This window comes from Blennius ocellaris, assembly GCF_963422515.1.
Source record: "Blennius ocellaris genome assembly, chromosome: 3".
In the NCBI taxonomy this organism is placed as follows: domain Eukaryota; kingdom Metazoa; phylum Chordata; class Actinopteri; order Blenniiformes; family Blenniidae; genus Blennius; species Blennius ocellaris.
In genome coordinates, this window is record NC_137652.1 from 23,146,191 (window position 1) to 23,167,053 (window position 20,863).

General features: G+C 39.9%; 2 protein-coding genes across 2 annotated transcripts; both read left to right on the forward strand.

Annotated features, from left to right (window-relative positions):
• The first annotated feature begins 1,270 nt into the window (after nucleotides 1–1,270).
• On the forward strand, nucleotides 1,271–4,787 carry timm10 (translocase of inner mitochondrial membrane 10 homolog (yeast)). The gene is made up of 2 exons (XM_080520553.1): nucleotides 1,271–1,444; nucleotides 2,452–4,787. Exons 1-2 carry the CDS (start codon nucleotides 1,374–1,376, stop codon nucleotides 2,645–2,647), a joined length of 267 nt encoding a protein of 88 aa, XP_080376679.1. The 5' UTR covers nucleotides 1,271–1,373; the 3' UTR covers nucleotides 2,648–4,787.
• A 1,162-nt stretch (nucleotides 4,788–5,949) lies between these two features.
• Nucleotides 5,950–19,406, forward strand: unc93b1 (unc-93 homolog B1, TLR signaling regulator). Its single transcript, XM_080517240.1, has 13 exons — nucleotides 5,950–6,093; nucleotides 7,462–7,578; nucleotides 7,665–7,806; nucleotides 7,887–8,040; nucleotides 8,179–8,340; nucleotides 11,556–11,685; nucleotides 11,776–11,869; nucleotides 13,581–13,705; nucleotides 15,355–15,537; nucleotides 16,352–16,628; nucleotides 16,703–16,824; nucleotides 16,908–17,030; nucleotides 17,601–19,406. The coding sequence occupies exons 1-13, from the start codon at nucleotides 6,091–6,093 to the stop codon at nucleotides 17,808–17,810; spliced, it is 1,842 nt and encodes a 613-aa protein (XP_080373366.1). The 5' UTR covers nucleotides 5,950–6,090; the 3' UTR covers nucleotides 17,811–19,406.
• Nucleotides 19,407–20,863: the final 1,457 nt, after the last annotated feature.

Below are 20,863 nucleotides of genomic sequence, written 5' to 3' on the forward strand. Positions count from 1 at the left end.
GACAAACAGTGCTGGTTTTGTGGGAAAACATCTTTTCAAATGGGATCTTCCATTTTCAAATTGCTTGGATACTGTTGCAGGGGTAACTGGGCTCTTTAGCATTGCTGTAGTGCCGACGAGTGGCGGGTGGCTGCATGACAGTGTTTGTGCATTAATTGGTTGGATATCTGGCATGCTGACGATATAAGGAACAAAAAAATAGGTGGTGACGCGAGCAGACGTTGTGGCAGATGTGTACTTGAGAGAGGCAGAAACAAACGATTAGAGATGGAGAACAAGAAATAATAATACTAGTTCAAAAGGCTTTCATATAAAGACTGATACTTACAAAAAAGTGTTTCAGATAGAAAAGGAGCCACATTTCCTCAATATAATCGATGCTAAAGCCACACAGAAAAAAGAGTTTATACGTATTTATTCCAGTGTTTTTCTCAGAAGTTTTCTCAGTCTGTGGATCTGTGTTCCAGAAATATCTCGTGTGAACGGAGGATCAGATATCGTCAGTGACGTAGCGGCTGCGGACCGCTGCTCTCAGCTCAAAGAGGACGAGGAGGCCACTCTTCCTCCTCCGCCAGAGGCCGAGGTGATCCAGATGACGACATGCAGCATCCAGGGAGACGGCGAAGACGTGGAGGTGGACGTTCTGCTCTGCTCTCCAGATAAGACTCCGATCAGAGAGTGTAAGCACATGCTCCTCGGTATGGACGTTATTCCTGACAAAGAGGAGGAGGAGGAGGAAGAGGAGGAGGAAGTCGATGTGACTGGAGATTAAGCAGAGCGACCATTCTCTGTGTGGTTTTTACTTTATTTTTTCAGCACTTTAATGTATTGTTCTCTTATTTATGTTGATCAATGCAGGTTTCAGTCTGCTTTCTATTTTATTTCTGCACAATTCACTTCCAAGTATGGGTTTCAAAGTTCAGGAGAAAAAAATGGTTCTTACATTTTCAGTTTGTTTTGTTTGTTTATAATATTAATCATTTTACATGTCTTGTTAAGATGTCCATATTTCGGTGGCGTTTGTTCAAAAAAATCCTATATTTTTAAGTTGTACTTGTGAAGCATATTGCGTTTTATGTAAAGTAAAAAAAAAAAGTTCTGAAAAACGGCTTGTCCATGTTTTTTATTTGGTAAAATATATGCACTGTATAATATGTTGCAATGTGGCTGTTGGCCTGCAGGGGCGCGCGGGTGCTTGATTCAATCAAACTTTATTGAAGCGGAAGTGCATCATGAAACGGTACACACGTGTTTTTCTTGCATACTTGAAGGTTACAGCAGATCCAGGCTCCTCGTCGGTTCCTTGTCGGGTCACCTCGGCGGTGTTTGGTGCAGACTGAGAGGCCGGCGGTGAGCAGCTCTGAGACGGAGTCATGGATCCCATGAAGGCGCAGCAGCTGGCGGCGGAGCTGGAGGTGGAGATGATGGCAGACATGTACAACCGGTGAGGGTGAAGCTAACCGTGGCTAACTGCTGCAACCTGTCCAGGCTTTCACGTGTTTGACCGAAGCTGCTGTGTAAAAGGCCTTCAAATATATGTAACTGCATCTCTCCAGGTCTGGATGTCACCAGACTGCATGTATCTCCCATGCAACAACATCTAGACCTTATTTGTTCACATGTTCTCTTGTGAACCTTGTCTATTTGTGCAGCCAGCGATTTGTTTTAATGTGCAGTTAACATGTATTCTTGCATGGGTGGACCTACCACGACTAGACGTGTGGAGAGATGTTTTCTCATAAACGTTCATTTTCCTACTGATCATTCCTTTATGCGTCATCTATCGTTTGGATCATCTCTCCTCACAAAGGACTCATGAACACTTCAAAACATTCAGTGAGGAAGGAATGCAAAAACACTTTGAAACTCGTGGCCAAAATCCTCTGACTTCAATTAGATGAGATCAGACACCTACACATAGTAGCAGTAATAGTGACAATATCGTATTCGTTACTGTTGTATTTACAGTCTTGGTATTAATTAGCTTCCTTAAAGCCGCAGTAACAATACTAGTTTAACTTCCAGTAGATATATCATGTTTGAAAATGATGTTTTGAATGTTTATAAAGTCTGATCAGTGTTCTTAACCTATTGTTTACAGCCCATGTTTAGATGATGTAATTCTAGCAGATAATTGTTGACTTTTATCAACATGGCTGAGCCAAGTATTAATGTTAGTGCTCAATCTTGACAAAACAAACTTCCCGCGAAGATGGTTTTAAGTTCAGCTACAGAATATTGGTTAAATTTGCAGTATGCTGTCATTTTGAGTTTTACATTCAGATGTTTATGTATTTTTTTTCTTTTGGGGGTTGTTTTGCTTGATGTTTGCGCTGCTCCCTCCAGGATATGTTGAAACAACGCAGTGAAATACTTGTGTGTTGGCCTGGCAGCGACCACTTTCTCTTTTACATATCCAATCTCGACTCCTGCTCTGTCTTCCCCCCTCAGAATGACCAATGCCTGCCAAAAGAAGTGCGTACCGCCACACTACAAAGAGCCGGAGCTTACAAAGGGCGAGTCGGTGTGCCTGGACCGCTGCGTGGCCAAATACCTGGACCTGCACGAGCGGCTCGGACGGAAGCTCACGGAGCTGTCGGTGCAGGACGAGGAAACCATGAGGAAGGCGGCTATGGGCAGCGGCTAGTCGCATCCCACGTCTCGGTGTTGTGGTTCTGGGGGGGGGTGGGGGCGGGGTGTAACTGGTCGGTAACATTAAAACAAAAGACGTTCAGGTTTGTTCCCGAGAGACGCTGCCTCCTCTTCCACGTCGGAGGTGGACGGCGCGGCAGAAGAAGAGCGCTCGGAGGGCCAGCAGCTCTCTGGCTCGGTTACTCATCTCACACTCTGCTCCGTGAAGTCAGCTGCCGGAGAGCAGAGGAGACCTGGAACAGTTGGTCCCACTTCTACGTTCTAGTTTGTGCTCGTGTGTCAGGTTTCAGGTTTAAATCATGAATTTGAGTTTTTGTCTTCGTTCAGAAATCATCTTTTCACGTCAGGTTTTCTTAAAAGTTGTGGATTTGTGGTGCATTCAGGAAGGCAGAAAATGGTGAGAAATTCCAATTTCTGAGTTGGGTCCAATCATACTGGTAGTACGGTAGTAACTTAACAACTTACCTGCTAAAATAGATACAAAAAATAAAATGTGGGAATGTTCGAAGTCGTCAACAGGAAACTTTGAGGTCGATATTTACAGATAACTTTTTTTCTTCAAGTGGCTCGACTTGAACATCAAGGGTAAGACAAACTACAGGTTTGTCTTACATTTGAATGCTGTGGAAGAAGTTAATTTATCAAAACTTCCATGTGTTTTGATAAATAAAATGATTCAAGCTTTTATTAAATTTTTTTATTATTATGGGTGTGAAAATAACTGACAGAATAATTTAAGTTCGCATTGATGGTCTAATATTTTGAGATGTTCCTGTACTTGTAGATATTTCCTAATGGTGGGTTGAGTGAAGTAAAATCTGAAGCAGAAATCCACACGTTCCTCGTGGGAAGTTTAGAGTTTTCCCACTTCATGAATGCATCATTTGTCCATAACAGATTCTGAGAGTTCAGACAGCTGGGAAGTTCCATTTCAGATGACAATGGCTCTAAATCATCTCCAGGAAAAGGACATGCATTTCTGTGATCTAAATCAAGCAGTTGCACTGATGATGCATTCATGCTCATCTCGAAAGTGGGAGGGGTCAAGTTTCTGAGTTGGGAACGGGTGGAGGTGAACAAAAGCTGCTCGATATAGTTTCCACTAATCTGCTCCAGGGAACACTTGTGAAGTTTAAGTTATTCACAAATATTTTCCTCCATATTTACTTCTCAGCGCCAATAGAAGTAATCTGTTTGAGATTAACTAGAAAAAGTGAGAAAGTTCAAACTTGCAAATGGGATGATCATGGAGGAATTCCCAGTTTGTGTAGGAAGGCTTTTGTGTAATGTGAAGTTTCCAGTCACTCAACTGTTAAGTGCTTCCATTGGTTTATATATATATATATATATATATACACATATATATTATTTTTTTTGTATGCATTTTAAAGCTTTTTGGCAGTTATGCACAAAATTCTTTAAACTTTCGAATGTTTCCCACCTTCCTAGTAGTAAAATCACAGTTTTGTACTTTTCCCACTTGATGCTTGAATTTCCTCACTTTCCTGTTGGACATGAACGCACCACTAGTCATTGAAATTTAGGTGCGTTCACGTGTTTGGGAAATAGAAGATGCGTGACTGAAGACTGATAGTCATTTTTCAGACTGTTGAACGCCATATTTTTGAAATTGCAATTGAGTGTGTGTAAACCCCTATTTTTATCATTTGACATAAGTACCGTAGGGTGTTTGCTTGAAATCCATTGACCTTGTTGCATCCATAGTCATATGTCTCTTTATTTGGAAAGTGTTTACATGTAATGGAAAAGTCTCACTTTTCCATTTTCCCCAGTTACTCAAGCAGCTGTGAATCATCTTCAGAAAGAAGATTCCTCTTATCGAGACATCGATCTCTGAACTGTCAGGACATGCACTGAAGTGGAGCCGCATCTATGCGTCGTTTCCTCCTCATGGAGCCTCGTCGTCTCCATTCACTCAGTTTAAACACGTTGAAATCAGCCTGAACTTTGCTTTATGTGTGTGTGAATGCGTGTGTGTGTGCAGACAGTAGTGTTGCGTTCGTGGACCAGGTTCGTTTTTCCTTTTTCATGTAAAAACCAGAAGCTGAACAGTATGCTGTTAATGACTAATAAAAGATTTATCTCGACTTGATGAGGAGAAATACTGTTGTAAGTTGACTCAATGTGGCTAAAATCCAGGTGAAGCAAAAATCATCTCTCATATAGAAATCTAATAAAACGTGGAAGTTGTGAACACATGAAGTCCAGGATGAGACATGTCCTTTATTTCACTCAGGTTGTCTCATATGATGCCTTTTCCTTTTATTTTATAACAAACATAATTACTTTGGATTTGTTGAAACGAATGGAGGAAAGTATTAAATATATCAACAGTTGCAGATTATATATATATATAACAGGTTTATATTTAATTCCATTTAAGTAGCACAGGCTGTGGGGTTGAGGGTATGAACATTTTGAAGATCAGCAATATCTGTTACTGTGTGTATACTGTGTGTGATATATATATATATATATATATATATATATTTCTTTCGTGGTGATATGGGGTTCCGGCTTCTCTTGAGTTTTTGTTTTAAAGTGTTTCATCTCATGTTGACCATGAGAACGCATACATTCTGTTTCTACAGTTTTCATTATATTTAGCTGGAAATGAGTGTCTTTCACTCCAAAAAAAGATTTTTTGTTTGATTTCTGGTCATGTTAAAAAAAAGAAAACCCTTTCCATCTTAATAAAAAAAATAAAAGCCGAAGTAGATTGCTCCTGCCATTCCGCACACTACTTTTAGTCACTTAATTTGTAAAATTGTATATAAGATACCTCTATTCTACTAACAGTTTGCACATTCCTCTCCTTTCCTCATGTGTCCTCAAGAGCTGTATGCAACAAGTACATTTCTCCACTGTGAGATTAATAAAGGCGATCTTATCTTATCTTATCAGATGAACAGTTTGCTTCGACAAGACAGCAGACTCTTAGGAGGAACTGTTTTAATCTGATTAATCATTATCAGATTACTGCAGTTTTCTGGTCAAGTATATTGCATATGTACTTTAAATATGTTGTATATGTACTGATGTACTTTTATTTACATTATTGAAACGGGCTGGAATATTGCTTTTTAGATGGTTTAATAGGTGTGTGTGTGTGTGTGTGTGTGTGTGTGTGTGTGTGTGTGTGTGTGTGTGTGTGTGTGTGTGTGTGTGTGTGTGTGTGTGTGTGTGTTCCTTTAAGGCAAACACACAGAAGCTGCAGTGAGGAAGTGAACTTTACTTTCGTTTCCCTCGTGAAACTTTTTTATTTTATTTTTGCCAGCTGTACTGTGTGTGTGTGTGTGTGTGTGTTCGAAAGAGGAACTGAACTGTGTGTGTGAGTGTGTGAACATGTGAATGTGTGTGACTGTTTCTGCTCCTCAGGAGCCACTTTCCATCTGAGAGGAGCCACGCTGCTGTAACATGGTGAGTAAACACCATGTTGAACAATGGTATTTAATGTGTTTATGACTGAAATCCGTTTTTAAAGAGATTATAATGTAGACCGGCTGGAATCTGAACTACTCATCAATAAGAGACTAATCCAACTGTTTGTGCACGCAGCTGTCAGTACACACGTTATTCATTCTTAGTGGAAATGAGCATCATTTATGAAAGAAATGTAAATATGAAGAATATAAACTCTTCAGAACAGTTTGCCGTAGTTTAAATAATCTGCGCGAATTAGAGAACGAGGCAAATTTTAGAGAACTGAGTCCAGATCCTCTTTTTATCTTTCAATCTTAAACATGACTGCTTCAGTTGAAGAGTTAAAAAGTAGATTAAGAATAAACGTAATTTGTGTAGATTTCATGTTCTACACAATGCTGCTTTCAGAGCGTTGACATATAATTAGAAAAAAGTAAAAACAGCAAAAACCCGGATCAAATATGCTTTACGATGTCGTCAAGGGAAATGGAATTATACGAAAATGATAAAAGAAGCAATACTCGCTGATTAAACGGTTGTTTTCGACTAAAACATTAAGGATCACTCAGGGTAGACACCAAACGATGGCAATAAGAATAAATCACAAATCTACTGACAAATTGAGATTAACAGTAAAAGATCCAGCATCAAAACCAAAAATAATTAATAAAAAGTGGTTCTAGAAACCAAAAATACATTTTAACAACCAGAAATCAACCCAGAACAAGATTGAAGCAAAAATTAAAATGACGAGAAGAAATTGCTGTGACAATTAAAAGTAGCCCCAATACTAGTCCTAAAGGGTTCCAGACCCCTCTGAGTTTATGCACCGTTCTGTTCTGGTCTGATCTTGTGACTTCTTAGGTTTTCTATTATTATTAGTGTCAAACCCATTTCACACGAAGCCGAACAAACAATAAACAGTCAGACAAATGTCTTTTTTTTCTTTCAATTTTACTTCATGGTGCAATTTCTTGTGAACATGTTGAGATCTCAGATTTAACTATACTGCAAAATACATTCAGTTTGAGATTTTATGTGCAAAAAAATACATTAAAATGAATCACTTATATTATTAACAGGAAAGTAAGTCCATCAGTTAAAAACATAAATCTCGTGGAAAAAAAGTCTAAATCACATTGAATTTCTTTGCACAAACCATTAAGAAATACATTTTTTATAAAGAAAAATAGGTGCAGTTTCAACAACATTATGCATGTAAGGCGTTTACTGGTGAAAAATACAGTGAAATTTATAAAACCACGTCCAACTTGTGTTTTCTCTTGGAATCTCGGATCCGTACAACATTTTAAGACAGATAATAAAATGGTTTAATCTTGTGTAATTCTCCCTTTTGCCCACAAGATGGAGGCAACTGAAAGAGATGGCCTGCTGGTCGATGCTGATCAGATGGTGGCGCCACCTAACGGTGGCATGAATGAACTGCTGGATGTGACTCATGAGGACAACTTGCAGGGCCAGGTGAGGAGCTGACCCCCCCCCCCCCCCCCCCATCCAGCTCCCACAGACCTGTCAGAGTCCAACTCACCGTTTCCTGCTCACTCCAGATGGGGGAGTTTCTGGATCCGCAGGCCGAGTACAACGAGGAAGAGGAGGAGAGGAAGTACTACCGGAGGAAGAGGCTGGGAGTGATCAAGAACGTCCTGGCGGCCAGCGTGGCCGCCATGATCGTGTACAGCGTGTACATGGGTGAGATGCAACACACCGACGGTTCACACTTTGGATTAGCTGGTATTCACTGTGTGTGTGTGTGTGTGTGTGTGTGTCAGGTCTGCTGCAAATGCAGCTCATCCTCCACTACGACATGACCTACCGAGAGGTGAAGTACAGCAACCTCGGCCTGGAGGACATCGACCGCAAGATGCTGATGGGCATCAATGTCACACCCATCGTCGGCCTCCTGTACACACCTGTGCTCATCAGGTAGGTACACACAACACAACACAACACAACACAACACAACACAACACAACACAACACAACACAACACAACACAACACAACACAACACCGAACACGTGCTCTCCGTACCGATCTGATACGAACCCTGCGTCACGTCCAGGTTTCTCGGGACCAAGTGGATGATGTTCTTGGCGTCGGGAATCTACGCGCTCTTCGTCTCCACCAACTACTGGGAGCGTTACTACACACTGGTCCCGTCAGCTGTCGCCATCGGAGCCACCATCGTCCCGTTCTGGGCGTCGCTGGGGAATTATATCACGAGGTGAGAGGCGGGATGTGCGCAGGAGTGTTTTCTTCATTCAAAACAAAACAAACATGAAAATCTATACATTTTACCGACAAACTTTAACGTAAGGCTGCACGGCTGGACGTGTGTGTGTTTGTGTGTGAGTGTGTGTGTGTGTGTGTGTGTGTGTGTGTGTGTGTGTGTGTGTGTGTGTGTGTGTGTGTGTGTGTGCGTGTCTTTCCTTCTAATCTTAACTGATAAGTTATGAAAATCCCATGAAATATATTATTTCATGACAAACTATAAAAAAATGTTTTAAAAGATTTGTTTTCAAATATTTTCGAATTTTTATACTATTTAAGAAGTATTTATGAAATTCTATATAACCCATTTTCAATTACAAAAATATATATAATATATAAAATATCATTCTTACAATTTATCGTTAACATTGTGAACAGTTATATTTCCAATGATATTCACATTATTGAGCTGCTGCCGTGATAATTCAGCTCAGTAATAATAAAAATAATAACAACAATTTATTTCATTCTATAATAAAAGTATGTAGCTGGACTTCAAATAAGTAACTCCAAAAAAAATGAAACCAACCTCATGAAACCATCATATTTCCTGCAAATATATTTCAAAAACAAACTTAAAAAAAAAAAAAGCCTTTCGGAAAACTCTTTCTTGAAAAGGGTTTTAAATATGTAACAAGTAACAAGAATGAAATTATGAATGAATGGATTATGAAATTCTAATAGTCATTCATACGCGTGGTTTTAATCGTACACACCAGAAAGCACAAAGTGAAACAAACACCAGCCTTGATTCAGTCTATTTACTTGTACTATACAACCATCAGCACTGAAACAGTGTTTAATTCCATCTAATCCCTGTGATTGTTTGAAAACAGTTCTTATAGAAAAGATCCAGATTTACTCGCTTACATTATTGATGTTAGTGTAAATCCAGCAGGTTCTAAAAGAGAGTGTCAAAGCTGAAATGCTCCATGTTTTTGAACTAAGTGTCGATTTAAAAAAAAAAAAAATATATATACATGTAATCATCAGTACACAGTGTGCATGTCCAGTGTGTGTAAATAAGAAGTTATTCAATATCAGGTGAGCCGCTCCAACTGATGAAGCTTCAAAAACCTTTTTGTGAGCCGATAACAACAAACCTTAAAAGAAAATAAGCTTTATATAATACCTTTTTTTTTCTAGTCTGGTCACAAAAAGCAGCAACAATTCCACGTATTTCTTACCGATCGACGCTGAGCTTTTTGTCATTTTGCCGTTGGTTGAAATGTTTCTTCGGTTGTCGAGCTGAGCTCTTTCTAATCGTTAGTCGTGATTATTGTGCTTTTGTTCTGAATGCTGCCGGGCTTTAAAAGACGTGTGGCTGAAGCGTTTTCCTTTCATATCGCAAAAATCCAAGTGGCGTTACAAACAAGGTGTCATTTGTGGTGTTTGCGCGCACGGATGTCTGAGTAAGTTGTATGTGCGCGTGCGCGTGTCTGCAGGTTCACGCGTGTTCGTCAAGTGGAATGAGGATGAGAAAAAGAATAATTTTCTTGTGTAAGCATAATATTTCTGGCTGTGAAATGTCTCAAGGTAACACTCACGCTCTCCCTACATATGCTTATGCTAAAGTTGGGAAATAAAAAAAAGAAAGAAAAAGGAACCCAAAACAAAACTTCACACTCTCGTCGATATGTGTTCACGCAGGCAGTTTTCACTCTGGACTGAGAGACGTGAACATGCCGAAGTGCACTTTTGCAAACCCGCGAACCAACTCACCGGGAGCAAATTGGCTTGAATTATTTCTCGACAACAATCTGTCCAGTGCCCGGTGTGTTCAGGCTGAATTCTACCAATAAAAGGTCATGTCACGCCGAGAGGTGAAGGCTGAAGCAGCAGCACGGAGGACAAAACACACCGGCAGAGGAGGGCCGCAAGGTTAACAAAAGCCTATTTATTGGAGGCATTTCAGTGAAAATGACGAACCAGTGACTGAATAGAGATTGAGGGTCTAATATCTGAAGGTTCACGTCCATGACTGCCGTGCAGTTCTCATCCTCTGTTGAAAGCAAGTTGAGTCTCAGTGTCTTTTCCAGAGAGACTGACCAACTGAGCCACAGCCGCTGCTTTAAAAAGGGAAAAAGAAAAAAAAGAATCTTACCAGGGTTCGTTTATTCAGCGTTTATGACGGTATTTGACCAGAGTTGATGTAAAAAAAACCTGAATCAAACCAGCAGATTTAGTTTAAAAGTGAAGTCGCACAGTCTTATTTGAAGGATCTGTTTGTTTAATGTGCACAAGTGAAACAGCAGCAAGGGTCTGTTTGAATGAAAAAAACTAAATCTGTGAACTGTGAATGTTATTGACTGAGTATATCATGGAGCAACATCGTGATAACCATTGTGATCAAGTCAAACGGGTTATATATGTATTTGTGTATGTATTGGAATGCTAAGAGCAACTGTTTTCTATATATTAAGCTTCTTGGTTGTATTTTCTTTCTGGTATATTTTTATACATCACATGAAAGTGCAGCACTTTTACACTTTACTGTGATAAACACAAGAAAAAAAACAAGTCTAGTAAATCTTTCCGTGTTGGAAACTTCTAAAATTAGGGAGCAGTGTATGGAAACAATCCTAAAAGAGACACTTTTGGAAGTCTGAATATTTTTCCACTGATTTTCCTTCTGTTGTTTGAGGCGAGCTTGGATTACTGAATTTTCTTCTTTTATTGGCCAATAATCTTTCATCATCTCCTCTCGTTACTGCTTTTATGTCGTTTTTCTGTCATTCATGGTCTGAAATACACTGAAGGATGTAGGGGGGAATTCTGATTTTGTAGTATCGCATGTACGTGGATTAAAATGACTCCAAGTTGGGAAAGAGAAGTGATGGTTTAGCACTTTGTTTTTGTAATAAATCTGTTTCTGCCAGACGAAAGATTATTGATGATAGAGCATCTTCCTCCCACTGACTTAGTCCATTATTAAGAGTTACCTTTGATTTGCATACCCAGTAAATAATACTAATATTTACTGATTCAATTTAATATATATGATTCTGGAATGTTGTTCGTTTACAGATATATAGTTGCAAGTAAGGGAATTCGAGTCAAATATCCAACCACACCAATGACACATCTCCCTGAAGGAAATTGACAAACGTACTAATATCAGGATTCGTTATTTCCCCCGTACAAAAATGGTCTGCTTTGCGTGTCCAGGATGGCGCAGCAGTATTACGAGTACGTCAACTACAAGCAGGAGCACGTGCAGGAGCAGAAGAGGCTGCCGAAGGGAGCCTGCCACAGCTACGTCATCGTCTTCCAGTCCGTCTTCTACATCATCTTCAACGTGAGCGCTTTCGCGTCGTGTGTTCAAATCGCCAGACCATTAAATGCACAGACAGGTGAGCATAAGGTTGTTTCCCGCTCTTGCTTCCAGCTGAGCTTTGTATTCGCCGAGTTCCCCGTGGTTTTCATCCTCAACTGGGACCTGCAGGACAAGGCCCACATTCTCAGCAACGTGCACACATGTGGTAAATATAAAGAATGAAGAATATCTGAGTCGAACCAGTGCCTTGCATAGTGTCGGGAGTCACCCACGCAGCTCTTATTAACCGCAAAGTTTAATGACGGTTGTACAGAATGTGTCGTGTTCCAGTATTTACAGTGAGAATAGAGTTTGGTTGTTTAAGAGCTTTACACTCAACACGTCATTCATACTGGAACCTGTATGTACTTTACTGTAACCTGAAAAATCTATTATATTATGTTATATTATATTATATTATATTATATTATCTTATATTATATTGTATTGTATTATATTATATTATATTATATTATATTATATTATATTATATTATATTATATTATATTATATTATATTATATTATATTATATTATATTATATTATATTATATTATATTATATTATATTATATTATATTATATTATATTATATTATATTATATTATAACAAGGTAAGTTTTTTTTTGTGCTTCATTAGTCTGTGAAACCTTCAGTTTGACAGTCAGCTACATTGTCCGGCTCCAGACTGGATTTATTTAGTGGTTCAGGGTCCAAACAGTATCAGAATTCTCTCCTACACTGGTATCTACCCCCTTCCTGTGTTGAGTCGTCTTTTATCCAGCTTCTCCCAGCTTTTTGTTAGATCTTCACTCCCTTTTGATTTTCCCTGCTGCCACGAGCCTCTTTGTTGGTTAAGACAAGCTGGTAAATAAGCGTCACTCTACCTGTCAAATTACAAAAGCCAGAGAGGGGGAAAAAAAAACAAAACATGGTTAACAACTGGCTGCTGGAACATTTGGAGGCTGAAGCTTCTCTGAAAGAAGATTTAGTGATCAGAATGAGTGAATACTGAACTGCAGTGAACCATTTGTTGAATACGACTCCGTGTGAAGGCTGAAGATTATTACTTAGACCTTAAAGGGTGAAACTGTGTTAGTTTGGGGTTTTATCTTGCTCTGTAGCATCCAGCCAGTCGCCGAACACTAAAACCTTCTCGTCATCCGGTCTAAAGATGTGTGTTCGTTGTGTGTGGATGAGGTTAGAGAAGCGAGATTGTGACCCTGAACAAGAAAAGTGACCCCATTACATTGAGAATGTGCAGTTAAAGTTAATTATGAATAGGAGGTTGAATGCTGAGAATTTCAGATCAATGAAGTGATCACAGGCCTGATTCAAGTGAAAATGCATAATTTGTTAGGTTTTTCCAATTCATGAGAGATTTATGTTTACATGCCAACTTTTTGAAAACGACAGAAACTAAGTAAGAATCATCATATGGAGAAAAAAAAAACAGAGCTCCAACAAACTGATTATTTAATTTGTTACAACTGTTAAAATGTCATGAAAACAGCTGCGTATCCAGTGACTCTGAGCATCGTTGTCACGTCAACGGGCCGAAAATGTGACAAAAGCTTTGGTTTTTCCCTCGAAATACTTTCTGTGTAAATGGGCCTAAGTAACCCGATCATGTGAAATGCTTCCTCTTATTATTGTTAACATTTAAAAGGTGTTACTTCCTTTTTAAAGTCTGTAACAGTACGAGGAAACAGAACTGTGGAGAGTTTCACATCATCTCATGATAACAAACCAGAACACACAGACATAATAAGCTTGCTTTCACTTTCAAGCTGTACTTTTCGCCCATTCTTGGTTGTTTATCTGTCTGGGCTTTAAAACTGCCGAATTAAAATGTTTTTTTCCCCCCCTCCTGAACCAGGTGCTGAGATCCACGGTTTGATCCCTGGCTTCAACACCACCGTGCTCACCAAACTACCTCAGTCCATGAAGCTCATTTACGTGGAGAGCGTCCTCATGGCCTTCGCCTTCCTTGCCATGATCATTGTAAGAGTTCTCTGTTTTAGGCCTTATTCTCACTGCAGGGAAAAGCGATCTAATTCAGATTTATTGCTCACAAGTGACTCATGTCCAACCTGTTTTGTGGCTGTGTGACAGCACTTATCCTGATTTTTTCACACCAGACCCAGGCCTCCATCGTATGTGGTACCAATTCTGATATTTTTTTGTACATGCGACGGCTCATTGACGTGTGACTGACGTCATGGATAACCACTGGTTTTTCCTCAATCTCCTTTTTTTACTCGTCATTTTGTCTACATTTTGTGGGCTCATATTTAACAACCATTTGAAAATGAATATACATGGCGACCAGCGTTGCCAGATATGGCGGTACAAATTTCTGTACCTTTTAACTTTGTCTATTTCATGCATTTATGTGTTTAATGGTGTGCTCATTATTACACATATAATAGTTTTATGGTTTTAACATGATTTCTACACAGGCTGAGATTTGGGCTGTTTTTTTTATGGAGTTGTGTGGGTTTTACGTTGTTTTGCTGTAAACTGACTCAGATCTGGCAACCTTGCTGCTGGCTGGCATGCCATGCGTAAATAACGTGCTTGTCGTGACTTCACGCCGTCTTCTGCGCATGTGCTCTGGGGCCCGAAGCCATCGGGTCCGATCACGTTCACAGGGCATCTGATCGAGGTCTGAAATTGAATGAGAACGATCACGCAACAAAATCCTATACTGGCCAAAAATCCGAATTGAGCATGAAGACCTGCAGCGGGAATGTAGCCTTTGTCACATTTTGTTCAATAAGTTCTGGAGTAGAGCTGTTTGCTGTGGTAAATGCAGCGTAACGCATGGTGTCTTATTATCGTGGACTTTTTTTCTATTTTACCACCAACAGTTCATAAAATGAGTCGGAAGAGCAGCAGGACTGCTTTCACGTGCCCCTTAGACTTTAATTAAACAACGAATTGATGCAATAAGATGAGAAGTTACTATGAAAACTCTGTGACGACAGAAAAAAAACAACTAAAATGAGAAACGTTCCTTTGCTGTTTAGTGGATTAATCCCAGCCAAATTCCTGGTAGAAGATTCACTGGATTGTTGTCGCGATGTCGATCAAGAGCAGCGGTTATGATTTAAATAAATTTTTAACATAGTAAATAATGTAAACGTCTATATTTACTCACATATATTTATCTTAAGCATTAAAAAAAATTGTGAAAATGGTCAAAATGTAATCTTACAGGTATTTTTGTTCCAACTCGCCTCAGCCTACATCTTGTAATCCCAGTTTGCATCACAAGGTGGTGCACTGAGTCACTTTTGTGTCTCGTCTTAGCTAAAATGAGAAAAAGCAGCAGCTTCAAATGAGTAAGTTTATTTTTTATATTTTATTTAACGATAACTCAAAAAATGAATGTAATGGGGGGAAAAAAACTGAAAATTAGGCATCATTTGCATTCTCGTATTTGTATAATTTTTTGGTGAGAAAATAAATAAAATATGGAGATTAGAAGCGGGTGTATTCTGCTCTCAGGTAATTTTAAAATCATGTCTTGATGTGGCTTTTCTTCAAAAAGGTCGAGCAATTGATTTTGTGAAATTCTTCACCAATGCAAGTAGCAGTTGCAGCAACAAGACTGACTCCTGATCATTCCTAATAATCCTAATCTTCAGTTCCTCGTGCTGTGTGGGCCGGCGTACCGCCCCACAGAAGAAATCGACCTGCGCAGTATCGGCTGGGGAAACATCTTCCAGCTGCCCTTCAAACACCTGAGAGACTACCGGCTGAGGCTGCTCTGTCCCTTCTTCATCTTCAGCGGCTTGGAGTCCATGTTCGCCATCACCGGATTCTCCCTGGTAAAGAGCTAAAACAACTTAACGTAATAATGAGCCTCACACTCTCAGCGATTTCTCGCGCCTGACTTGGTGTCAAAGAATGTTTTCAGGCAGCAATTGTCACTTTTTCCACATTTAATTAAGATGTGCATTTATTTTATTGTTTAAATGATCATAAACTATTGTGTCAACAAAAGCTGATTGTGTGTAAAAACAAAAGCACTAGATAAGCAATAGAATAGAATACAAAATACTAACTATACTAATACTAGTAGTTCAAGTTTCATTTCCTTTTACAGTATATTTTGGTCTTATATTTGATCTGCAATTGCAATAAATTTGTCTTCTATCTATCTATCTATCTATCTATCTATCTATCTATCTATCTATCTATCTATTCATTAATTTTAATTCATAACATGATCAATGAAACCAATAATAATAATAATAACAACAACAATAGTGATAATGGTAGTAATAACAACAGTGTGTACGTCACTTATTGTTTCATATCTACCGACCAAAACTACTTGTAGTAGTAATTGTGAATTTCCTGCCATCATTACAAAAAAACAACAAAATGCAGTCAAAGAAAAAGATACAAAAGCCAAAAAACAAACGAACAGAACAATGACGATAAATAGTAAAAGTTAGTCGAATCACCATCATCAGTCATAATAATAATTAATCCCCGTGCCTTTTCTTTTAATTTGTGTGTCGGTGTATGTATAGCTGTTAAAGGTAAAACAAGGACAGTCGAAGACGTTTGTGAAACGGTGCGAAGTCTAACGCAGTTGGGTCACGAAACGCTGAGCCTTGTCTCCTGTGTCCTCAGTCGTATGGCGTCTGCGTCCTGGGCCTGAAGAAACTCTGGCTCCTGGTCACCGTCTACGGCCTCTCCTCCTCCATCTTCTCCTCGCTGCCTCTCCTCCTCCTCCTGCGTGTTCCCCGCTGGGTGTGTCTGGCGGGGGGCGCCACCGTGCACTTCGTGCTGCTGATCGTCCTCTTTGCGTTCTCCCCGAAGCCGCAAGCCGACGGGTACCTTTACCCGCTGCTGACCATCGCCATGCTGTGGGGCCTGGGCTCGGCCCTCAACCGGACCGGAGTCAGCAGTGAGTCTTCACGGTTCAGGTGTTTCACCCGGTCGGATGCCCGGCGCTCCAGTCTGAACTCTCCTCTCATCCAGTCCTGCTCGGTGTGCTGTACGCGGAGGAAAAAGAGCGCCTGGACTTCGTCTACTCCATCTACCACTGGTGGCAGGCCATCGCCATCTTCATCGTCTACCTCTGTTCTAACTTGCCCATGAGGGTGCGTGGCTGCCCGCTGGGCAAACGTCTCCAGTCTACAACGTCTTTGTCGCCTGAGTTTGCTCACTTTCTGCCTCCCGACAGGCCAAACTCTCCATCCTGCTGGTGGTGCTGCTGCTGGCCTGCTACTGCTACTGGATGATGGAGCGGCACCTGGCTTTAAAAGTGCAGTACCGACTCCCCCGAATCCCCCGACCGCGGCACAAGGTAACACAGTCTGTGTTTAACAGGCGATTTCATCTGAAAAGACTGGAACAGTTGGGGGAGAGGGTGCGAATTGTAGTAGTTGATACCAGAAGAAGGGGTTTAATTTAATAGTTACTGCAAATAGAAGGTAATAAATCACACGGATTCAAATCTCACGTTGTTTTTAATTGTCTCCCTCAATTTGTCCTGTTTTCATAATGTGCACAAGGCGGGATTATTGTCGTGGTGCTGTAAACCATTGGCTGAACTGGTGAGCACAATTCAGTTCAGCTACTGGAGGAAGATGCTCTATAATCTGGATGTTCTGTGACTTTATTGTCTTCATTCCACTGTTGGCTCGTCTCTTGTCCAGCGCCCTTTGATTAGCAGACAGATGGACTAACGAAACCCATCTGGAAATTATATTTACAAGTGTTTTTTTTTTTACAAGAAAGAGCTCTGCCGTGTGGCGAGATTTAACTCCTACAAACAACAAATTAGCCTCTTTCAAATCACAGCTTTGTTGTAAAACTGCAAACTTCCGCAGCGTTTCAGTTACCGATTCTCTTCTTTTTCATCTCGGGCTCACAGGTCAAAGGTTACCGGTACCTGGAAGAGGACAACTCGGATGAGTCAGACTCGGAAAAAAGTGAAGATGACGATGAAGAGGACGGGCGGCTTGTTGAGGATGGACAGGAGGAGGAAGAGGAGGAGGTCTGGGGAGCTGAGTCACCCGGAGCCAGGAGGAGGGGGGTCGGGGGTCACCTCCGCAGACCGCAGGGGGCCGACCAGAAGGAGTGAGAGGAGGGAGGGTGAGGGGAAGATGGAGGAGAGAGGGAGGAGTCCAGGGAGCTGTGATCAGGAGTCCATTCATAGCTTTTTTTTATTTCTTCTGGATGCAGTCCATGCATACAAAAGAAAACAAACATGGACTTTAATCCACTGAGGTAACGTCGTCTTCTGCTGCTGCTCTGGACGAGACTCCGATTGCGACACGACACTTTTCTTTCACTGCACAGATTGTGGCTCCTCTTTACCAAATGTGCTGGTAATTTCCAAGGGCAGTTCGGGTTCTTTAGTGCTTCATCAAACACAAAATCTGCAATTAAAAAAAAAAAAAAAAAAAGAAAGAAAGAAAAAAAGAACACTGCCTAAAGAGAAGCATTGATTTGACTCTGACACTTGCAAAGATTCATGACCCACTGGATAGGAATGATATATTTATTTTTAAACTCCAGTGAAGCTGAATATACATGATAAAAGAAAATCTTCTGAGAGAAGTTCCTCCTGCTTGGGGTGTTTGAGTCGCTTCAGGCAAAAAAAAAATCAATGTGAGCATGAATGAACGTCTATATTTAAAATGCAGCAGGTACAAACGTGTGTTTTAAAACCCACACGATTCACACACAGTGGTAGTGTTACCTTAGTGTGTGTGTGTGTGTGTGTTTCATTGTGATTACAATTCACAATTACAACAAACTTTGTTACTTAAGAGAGCTGTGAGTTAAAAAAAAAATGGCAAATTATTGTTTATTAAAATAAAACGACATCCTACTTAATAACTTATTGCATATGATCTGTTTAATCAATTCATGTAGACATGTCAAGAAAACAAACAAAATACAGATGCATACAAAAAGGGAATTTGGCCCCGTTTGACACACAGTTTCAGAAAAAAATAAAAACATCCATGAAATTGTTTTTGTCTCCGTTTTAGTGCAAAGAAGCACGAGTACATACCTCATTTACATGTTTTCACACACAACGCTGGACTCAAACTGGAGATTTTGGACAAAATCGGCCGGCTCATTATGCATGAAGGCAACTGAACCCTTTCCAGGCAATAGTTATGCATAATACAATATTTATATGATAAATACATACACGTCTGTGTCCTGCAGCTTGAAAAAAGATCGGCAATTATTCCCCCCCTGATGGATGTGGATGTGCCCTGGGCCGTGGCAGCAGACACATCTTGACATGTTGTTGCAGGAAACTCTCGGGTGTATTAACGATATCTGGCTGACATGCACGCCTGCTCTGCTTCCCCTCAAAGCCTGTTTCCCTTTGGCTTTATTCACGGAGCTGATTTGCACACAACAGCTCAACATGCAGCACGAGGATGAAAACAAAACTTGAAACGAGCAGTTAATAAGCTTAATTGTTCTGGATTAACCGGATAACGTTATGGCTGTCTTCTAAAGGATCACAGGATTTGCAATGAAACAATAAATTGATGCCTTTGATATTCCACCTGCATTAAATCTTCTTTTCCTGTTTTCTAAATCCTCTTGCACTTGGAAACAGGGGCATTTTGCATTAAGTCACCAAAAACAGACTTAATTCAACATTTTTCAGCAGAATAAGAGCATAATTGTGGATCCAAACAATCAGAGGACAGGCTTCCTTTTGGTTCTATTATTCAGGGTTTGGCATGCAGAAAGGAAGTTCATACGGAGAACAAGTAAAACTGGCCCTAGGTGGAGTTATCAATTAAACGAGGCTCGGAAAGGAAAATAGGTCAATACTAATTTCACAAATGAAGCTGGAATGAGCTTAAGCAAGGTAGAAAACAGTGCAAATATATTTAACTTTACTTGTATGAGTCAAATCCCTGATAATGACATTTTGATAATGTGCATTTCCTTTTATAAAGCACATTTTCAAGCTCCAAATTCTGAAATCTTCAGCATAGTTTGTAGTATTTTGTGACATATATTTGTTTTCACTCTATTCAATGAGCAAAGAAGTCTGGATATTTTCCATTGTTCGTATTTCAGAAGGTGTTAAAAGCCAAGTAGCACACATTGGTCAGTTAATTCGGTTGGTATGTCAACTTGCAGCAGCTTTGTGGTGATTTCTAAATATTTGCAGAACTGAGATGTTTCACAATATTTCAGTGTGTTTTGATGCTGCATGTTCACGCCCATTCATTATAACACACAGTATGAATCTACTAAAAACACCTTGAGAGCAAACGACAGAGATCCAGATCGTCATGGTGAAAATCTTCAGCGGAATGCTGTTAGTTGGTGTAGTTTAACATGAGCTGCTGTTACGGTAATGTACTCACAGAAATAGATTCTGTGTTAAACTTCATTATGACGACATTAACTGTCATTATTTTTCCCCCCACTATTCAAGTGGGCGATGTTGTCTAAGTTACTAACTTTATATTGAGAGTGTGGTGACAAACCGGTCTTCATTCCCATGGAAACTTAACCGGTGGGCAGAATCAGAGTTTCATTGCAGTTATTATTGCAAAGTGTCCTTCCTTTTCACTTTGCTTATGTGAGACCAGAGACTCACATAAAACAGGCGTCAAGCAATTGAGTAATTAGTTATTTATGTTTACGTTTACACTTTCCATTTGAACACGTGTGTGCTTCTAACTTGCTTTTTATATAAAGTCTCTTTTTCTTCATTTAGAATTACCCAGTTGTACTTTGCTCATGCTTGTGTGTGGTTTCATTACAAAAACAGATAATGGCACCCACTAGTGGCCCAGAATGCTAACTACATCGTTTTCAGTGTTTCTGTCATTTTTTGGGTCAGTGAACATCATTTTCTAACCATTGCAGTGTAAACACGAAACTTTTCTCAAACATTGTAGTGTAGACGGAGCCTATAATTCTCTAGAAAAATGTCACAAAAAAAGTAGAAATATTCTTCGACAATAGTGTTGAAATTGTCCACTTTTAAATACATCAGTGATCTCGTCTTTTTTTTTTTTTTTTTTAGATGAAACTTCAGCTGCAAACAGAATGGATTGAAGTTTCTTTATGTTTGCTGTGGAGATGTGCAGCAGTAACTCATTCTCCGTCTTCCATTGAAGAAATGAAGCTTTGCTCCTT

Excerpts from the sequence above, each read along its gene's own strand:
- timm10 (XM_080520553.1), top strand. The coding sequence starts at position 1,374 with ATGGATCCCATGAAGGCGCAGCAGCTGGCGGCGGAGCTGGAGGTGGAG. Across the intron at positions 1,445-2,451 it reads ATGGCAGACATGTACAACCG|AATGACCAATGCCTGCCAAA; the intron begins GTGAGGGTGAAG and ends TTCCCCCCTCAG.
- unc93b1 (XM_080517240.1), top strand. Across the intron at positions 11,870-13,580 it reads CAGCAACGTGCACACATGTG|GTGCTGAGATCCACGGTTTG; the intron begins GTAAATATAAAG and ends CTCCTGAACCAG. Across the intron at positions 15,538-16,351 it reads CCATCACCGGATTCTCCCTG|TCGTATGGCGTCTGCGTCCT; the intron begins GTAAAGAGCTAA and ends CTGTGTCCTCAG.